This window comes from Priapulus caudatus, unplaced genomic scaffold (genome assembly GCF_000485595.1).
Source record: "Priapulus caudatus unplaced genomic scaffold, Priapulus_caudatus-5.0.1 Scaffold512, whole genome shotgun sequence".
Classification (NCBI taxonomy): domain Eukaryota; kingdom Metazoa; phylum Priapulida; class Priapulimorpha; order Priapulimorphida; family Priapulidae; genus Priapulus; species Priapulus caudatus.
The window spans coordinates 27,285-35,144 of NW_014577573.1; the positions used below are offsets into that span (position 1 = coordinate 27,285).

The following is a 7,860-nucleotide window of genomic DNA, read 5'->3' on the forward strand; positions in this document are numbered from 1 at the left end:
CTAGCTCATCACAAAATCTTCCAAAACTAACCATATGATCTGATGAATCATAAACAAAAATACATTTGATACCTGTGCTATAGTTTGCAACATCACAAAAACGGCAATTAGGAGTTTCTAACCCATCAAAAGACAGTTAACGTTTTCCGAACATTCCAAAAACATGACTCTCTCACCAAGTAAAACCAATGAATGCATAACGATATGGGAATGTTCTTAGAATATTTTTGGCTAATGTAATCAAACTAGAACCTCCAGCGAATGTTACGAGAATGTTCCGTGTTTGCTGGGACTCTGTTATATGAATATGACAACTGCAAAAGATCTTACACATAATTAAATGCACTGCACAACATTTGGGGTTGAAGTTATTGAGTTATGTTCAATATTCACAGTCAAATCTTACAGTACAATTTCACAGTCAAATCTAGGCGTGTGAGTTTTTTGTTTCTATCGTGCCTCACATATTCACGTTTCTAGTTGTGTAATATTTTTTTAGGAAATAGCAGTGGGGTGGCTGCTTTACCAGAAAGCTGTGAAGAATTGGGTAAGTGTATTCTTTACAAAGGTTTAGGGATATCTATTTTTAACTTATATTTGCAATTCATAAATAGCCCTCAATTGGACATCTTATTTACAATAAAAGTGGTCCACTGATATTAGATTTTCTTTGTATTTTGTAATCATATAACAGTAGCTATGCCTGCACAGCTGGTTGTATGAAACCTTCCTCCTAGCCTTTGGTTAGGAGTGTATATTACATTGATTAGCTGTCATTAAATGATCGCTATTATTACGCATGCATATAGGTGTTTGCTTGATTGCGCACATTCATGTGTGAGCATATTCACGAGTTTAACATGTTCTAATTGCCGCTTTTGCATGTTTTACTGGTATCAGAAAAGTTATTAGACGTCAGTGGTCACCATGCACGCACACATAAATTGTATTAATTACAAGAATTGTAGATAAAGAATTGTTGTGAATTAACTTTAACAGACATATGGGGAGTGTTCCATTGCAACCTGTTGTTCACTGGCGGTTCTTATGTGTGATTAAACAGGCAAATCACTGCAATATGTCCTCATTAACATTTTCATCTGTTTTACAGAAAACGAGTCTGCTCCTTGTGTGGATCTGCTGGATTTGCTTGAGGGTTTTCTGCTAATGACAAATGGAGAAGGAGACATCCTTTACATCTCCGACAACGTAGAAGGAGCTCTCGGCCTGAGCCAGGTAATACTCTGAGTGATTTTTTGTCCATCGTCATAGAAATTTGCTATCTGAATGTGAAGTAGGCATTCAGTATGACTAAGGCAGTTCATTATTACCTCTGCTCTAAGGTCCTATATACGTTGATCTGGGTTATGGTATATGTGATTAGCTTAGAGACAATCATCAGAGTAAATTTAAATCAGAAAATCTCTTTGTCTTGGGTACTGGGACAGTGAGGTAATGTTCAAAGAAACTTACACATGTTAAGCAGATACAGTGGGAAATAACCAACGCAAGTAATTAATAAATCAACTGCTAGCCTTATTTCGGTTGTAACGGGTCATTGAATTCTACATCTTTGATATAGTTGTCCACCATGTCTTCCATCTCACCATACAATTCATTCTTCGATATCTCAGCACCATATCTTCACCACCATGCCATGCCTAATGTCACGTATTTCTTGTTAAGCACTTGTTTATTTCTGACTCGTGGACACTCATGTGATTAAATGCGAGGTATTAACGGAACAATTTTCAGATGGAACTTCTCGGGCACAACGTTGCTGAGTTTGTATTTCCACCGGATTGCGCTGAGCTGTGGAAACAGATGTCCCCTGATCTGACCTTGCACAATATTGATGAACAGCAGCCCAGTAAGTTAAAAGATCCCTGTGTGGCTCCTAGAGTGTGCTATTAGACTAAGCTGCGATGGTTTTGCATTTCCATATTAACCTTATCAAATCTGTCAGGGGGGGAGTCTGCAATTGGCAAAAAAACGTCATTCAATACGCACTCGTGCTGTGAAATGTAAAAAGCCAGAAAATTGAAAACAAGTCAAATCGTTGAGCGGTTTTGACTGGTAATAAAGTTATGAAAGATGAGAAACTGAAGAAGTCAGTGTCATTCTGTTGTACTCTGGAAAAAGTCTAGCATGGGAGGTGATACAGCTGTAGGGGTTGATGAATGAATTACCATGAAGCATGAAACTAATTATTTCTCACAAGATCGATTTGAAGTAACATAAAGAAGTAGGTGACAAATCAACATATAATAGTCACTGTATTTAAGAAAGCTGGGCATGTAGTCACGAGTAGAGCTGTGTAGAAAAGTCTGAATGCAAACTAGTGCAAGCCTGATGTTCTGGATTGTTTACGTTTGTTTAGCAAGCATCGTGAAGCAGGTGCGTAACTTCTACATCAGGATGCAGACGCTAGGAAAGAAACAGGCGAATCGCACCAGGCCATCGTCTTACGCGGTGAGTGGGACATTGATGCGCGCCTATGATGCCTTAGGTGGTGAGTGTGTGATCCATGCATGATGTCAGGGGCAGATGCAGGATTTTGTCTAGGGGGGGGTGCAGGTGGGAAAGGGCACTTTGAGATTTTGTTAGGGGCAACTGAAGCGGCGGCTGTGCCGCCCTTCGTGCGCAAGGACCGCAGGTGCGAAACGAACCGGGGGGTCGGGAGGCCATTCCAGGAAATTTTTTAAAAAAAATCAGACTCCATTTTATTGCATTTTCAGAGCATATGAGAGCGCAATTTTGTACTTCAAGTCTTGTCCATATGCAATGAAACAGACAATTACAGTACAAGGCAATCCAACAAAGCCACAAAAACCATGGCATCATCAACTTGCGCTTGAAAATTAACTGCCATACAGAGCGACAAAATATAGTACCCCGTGAGAATCAAATTTCGGCGATATGGATTACAACACACTTTATTGACAAGAAATAAAATCATTACATGAGCTAATTTATATGCTTTCCATTTCACATTAACTATAACTTGAACTTCAACTTGAATTTCAAATGACTATATATATCTTAGCTTAAAAACATACTGCAGTATACTCTATGCCACAAGGGGTGTGTACAGAATTTGTACCAAGGGAGGGGTTCCAACCGTAACCCCAACTATGAGCACTGCCGAAGGGGTCAGGGGCCACATCCACCGATATTTTGAAATTAGACACCCCTCAGAATGCCTCTTCTTGCGCGAGCAAGTGGGGGCTCCTGGACGGGCCCCCACCCGCGTACAACGCCCACTGTGCCAGAGTACTTACTTTTACGCAAAAGGTAGACCCAAAATGAGTGGCTCTTGCCAGAAGAAATAAGAATAGTATAGTACTACTAAAGTACGTTTTTAAGTAAAGAAAATGCAAAGATAACATCGAAAACTATATCAGAAGAAAATTATTGAAGCAAAAATTAGATGGGGTTATTAACTTAATACCCAGAGGGTACGCAGTTCTATAACAAAGCAATCAACGACGTGGCGGGGCAAGCCTGTCCGGGCGATCTGTCGCAGCCAGCAAGAAAACAAGTCGGTCCGGCCCCACCGTGCCCCCCCTAAAAAACTCCTCGGAAAACATCAACTTATTTTCAGGTATTTTTTCTCGCTTAAAATCTATATTTATTTTTTTTTTAATTGGAGAAAAAAATTTTCCATGGGCCAGAAAAAAGGGCACTCAAAATTTTTAGGGGGGGGTGCGCACCCCCTGCACCCCCCCCCTGGATCCGCCCCTGGATGTATTGCGTGATCAATTCATACTTGTGGTGCATCGTGTGGTGAGTGTGAGAGCAATGAAGTACATGTGACATATAGTATGGGTGAGTGTTTATCTGTGTCTGGAATCTCATAATGGCATGTAAGTTGTCTCGTGTTTCAAGGCATCTATTAGGTCTCACTACGGCGTGCTTTTCGCACTAAAGGTAACTGTATCATAATAGGCATCAAAGGCAGTACTGCTTTGTCATTAGCTGTGATGTAAAGCTGAGAGTATAATGATACCCCTCCTGTTGAATTTGCATATTTGTAGTTTACTATTTGTATATCATTTCTACAGTTGTGGCATAGGATTTGCCTATTCACGGATTTACCAAGATTTGGCTTGTGATTGCCATGTTTGAAAATGAGCATTTTATGGCCAGACATGTCAGTCTGATATTGCATTGTTTAGATATGAATAGGATGGTATGACAGACAGTGAGATGAATAGATGGCAGACAGTATAGGTTATAGCAGCCTTCTGATGCTGGGAAAATCCACTCGCACATCAATTTGCCTTTATTTCTGCCAGGCTGCATACACTCGTACTTTTGACTTACTTGTCCCTTTGTCATAATAACAAAGTGGCAACTAAATAGTAGTAGGGATAGAAAAGCTAGAAATAGTAGTGAAAATAAGAAAGATTTGTGCAACGAACGTGTATGCATCTGGACAATGGAACAGGGTAAGGTAAATATGTTAGCACATAGTGAGATGCATCAGTGCAATTTAATTTACTAGGTTTAATTAGACAACTTTATAAAACTTTTATTAAATATTATGCTTCCCTACTAGCTAGTGTTGTTGCTAGAACATCAGAAAATGCCAAATTGAAACTTGCTATGTAAATGCTGTAAAGGTTTATCACTGCACCCTTGCTTCCTTCACCTGATGTTTCCCATTGAATGTTGTGTTTACCATTTATGGTACATCGCTGTATTTTCTAGCAACGTGGTAACTCCCATGATAGCTGATGGGTTCAGTGTAATAGAAAACCTGTAAACAATTTTCTATCTCTGGTAATATAATATCAACACTAATGATTGTTCCCTACTTTCCTCAGCACGTGCATGTTCATGGGCATCTGCGAGTAAAGAATGATGCAGCTGGTGCACACTCGGTAGAAGGCTTGAGCTGTCTTTGTCGTATCGTGGACGTTGGCCCTTTCATTGAGCAGCCGTTTGTGACCGGAAACATGTTCATGAGTCGTCACAATCTAGAGTGCGCCTTCTTGGAGTTGGACTCCAGGTAAATGAATACCAGTTCAGATTGACGACTGTGTCAGGATCGTTTATGTCCTTGCGTTTGGTAACTAGCGATAAGGATCGCGTGTCCGACTTCTACTTTCAGTTTCACTTGAGATTGATTTTCAGGGTAATGCAATTGGTCAAGGCTTCAGTGTTCATCTTTTGCAGGGTTATGATGCTTATTGGTTATGAGCCAATGGAGTTGATTGGAACGACACTTTTCCAGTTCCATTCACCATTAGATGTTCATAAACTAAAGAAGTGCCATGATAGTTGTGAGTAACGCGAATGAATTTTTGTAGCGAAATACTAGGCAATATTACACTGAATTATCCTGCTTTCATAGAAAACATCCCAGCCATTTTGAAAATTCACACTGCTTCATGAAACCAATTTTATGAGACATAGGTATTGCAAGTTACTAAAACTTGTTTTATGCAAAAAAATTATCAACATTGGCCGAATGATGATATTGTGGAGCAAAGAAAGTTTTATATTATATTAGTGCTAAAGACTGGTAAAGCTGTCAGCGAATGCTATAGATTCCTAGGGAAGACAGATGCATGGATATGGATGAAGACACGTGCCTCAATAATCTTCAACACAAACCACCAACCACAGTACATCATGTGTCAGAACTTTATCCTTAGGTAAAGATGTTATTCAGATTTTATGTTGATTTTATGATATCAGTGTATGTAGTTTTTCTTAACCGAGTTGGTTCACTAAAGCTCATATACTTATGAAAATGATTCTCTTGCTATATATCGTTCTTAGTATTGGATAACGGTTGCCAATGATTAAGAATGTTCCAGATTTATAGGATTGATTTCAAATTCATTGCTTAAAAAAGCACAATCTGAAAAAAACTGCTGAATATAGCTAAATACAAATGTTCTAAGACATGTTAGCATTACTCTAGACAGTTGCGTTTACTTAAGCAGTAACGACAAGTATCGTAAAAGGGGATCGGTAACACCAGTCTGGCCGGAGATTATTTTTGAAATCCTTGCTTTAAGTGAGAGACTAAGTGAGTACTATCTCATCGGAGAATTCACCCAAGTGTTTATGTTTCTATAGTGAGAGCGAAGCCGAACAATCAATGACGCCATTCATGCAGTCTCCGACTGAACGTGGTTCCAGAGGCCTGCTGAACGATGCAAGCTCTGAGCACGGTTCTTTAGGGACCGACACGACAACAGTCGCTACAGCGATACATCCCCCTAAGCAGAGTCATACTGCGCAGTGGCAGACCACCAATGCGGGCAGTGGCGCCACCTCTACCCACAAAGACATCGGGGCTTTTTCGACGGCAGCAAACTGCCCTCCTCTGTTTGGGCCACAGAAGAGGAAATGTTGGGCCAAATCGATTAAAGTTACATCGCCAGTAAAGGCTTGCTCTTCCCCTGGCAGTGCAAGCGTGGCCGTGTCAGATGGCACTAGCACTCCAGGAGTGCAGTGGCCTGACTGCATCACCACGACCTCGAAGTCGACCGACATCAGCCTTGTGGCTTGCAAGGCTGGTGGCCATGATAAGGTATTCGACGATGTACATTCTACACGCACCCAGTCCATGGCGCACGTGACAAAACGGCAGGCAAGGCTAGGTCATTTGAGATCGCGTAGTGCGAACCTGTACTTGCAACGGAAAGGCTGTCACTTTGAGCAGTATAGCAGAGGTAACACACTGCATAGCAAGGGCCAGGCGCCTGAAAGATGCCCTGGTGCGAAAGGATCGTTTGCAACAGGGACTGTTACTCGAGCTGATGTCGAATCCACTCCCCTGCTGCAGCAGTCTAATCTAACGACTCACAAATGTTCTTACATCCAAAGCGTGTTGCCTACGGAGGGCACGCACGAACTGAATCCTATTGTGGGTTGTGATCACAAAGTGCATTCACAGGGAGGGATATCAGTGGACAGCCCACAGTCGGGGAATTCATTCTCCTCTGGCTACCAAAGTAATGCGAGTAACGACTCGGATGAAGATATGGACGTACATACTACTGCAGATGTGGAGTCGAAGATTGACCTGCCCATCCTGCCCTCGATCCCAGCAAGTACTCTGTCACCGATCGTGGACAGGTCACCGCCATGGAATTTGAGGAATGTCCTACCATCGATTGACACGAATGCGAGGAAAATCACTGGTGGGTTTGTGCCTCGCTCCCCAGAGGAAAACTCCAAGCCCATACTCAGCTTCTTAGACCCGATAGTGCAGAGCTCATCGATGCCGTTGAGGGTCACGCATAACGTGGAGGAGAAGGCAATGCGAGGCCTGAGTTCCAGTCCTCCATCGAGAGCTGCCAGCCATGCCATATCCCTTCCGCCGATCAGCGCAACAGGAATGTTTTTTGGCACAGAGCCCTCCAGCAACACGTCGGCTGACACTCTCTCTCTTCTGGTCGACGACCTCTGCAATGACAGTTGCTTCGCTGATCAGCTCTTGGATAAGCTACTCGGTGACAACCTGTGTCAAAGCTTGTTGGAGTACCCGCCCGATTGATCTTGATTCCATTAATCTTTATCGGGAATGTGATTGACCTGATGTCTGCTGCACGTCTAAAATATTAGAATATGCGGCCGTGTACTCAGTCAAGCATGCCATAGTTTTCTCCGAATTGCCACATTTATGGTGAATCCCATATTATTCCTTCATGGATATCTCTTCACTGCTCTGTGCATATTCATTTCATTCATGGTCTCTTGCTTTATAGCTTTACCCACTCCCTGTACTTATCTGCGTTGCCTAAGTGCACACTTACGTATGTATATATTACGTTCATATACGTATACATATACACATATCAGCTCGCATCAATTGTTGTTGGTGAGGTGATGCCCACG

General features: G+C 41.9%; 1 protein-coding gene across 1 annotated transcript in view; it reads left to right on the forward strand.

The window, feature by feature from the left end:
- The window catches only part of LOC106811189 (neuronal PAS domain-containing protein 2-like), a 26,457-nt gene extending 18,597 nt beyond the window's left edge, over positions 1 to 7,860 (forward strand). Inside the window, exons 3-10 of the mRNA XM_014814732.1 lie at positions 500 to 547; positions 1,112 to 1,236; positions 1,756 to 1,870; positions 2,381 to 2,472; positions 4,830 to 5,014; positions 5,182 to 5,288; positions 5,519 to 5,663; positions 6,094 to 7,860. Coding sequence (XP_014670218.1) covers positions 500 to 547; positions 1,112 to 1,236; positions 1,756 to 1,870; positions 2,381 to 2,472; positions 4,830 to 5,014; positions 5,182 to 5,288; positions 5,519 to 5,663; positions 6,094 to 7,519 — 2,243 coding nt within the window. The 3' untranslated portion in view covers positions 7,520 to 7,860. The remainder of the gene's footprint in view (positions 1 to 499; positions 548 to 1,111; positions 1,237 to 1,755; positions 1,871 to 2,380; positions 2,473 to 4,829; positions 5,015 to 5,181; positions 5,289 to 5,518; positions 5,664 to 6,093) is intronic.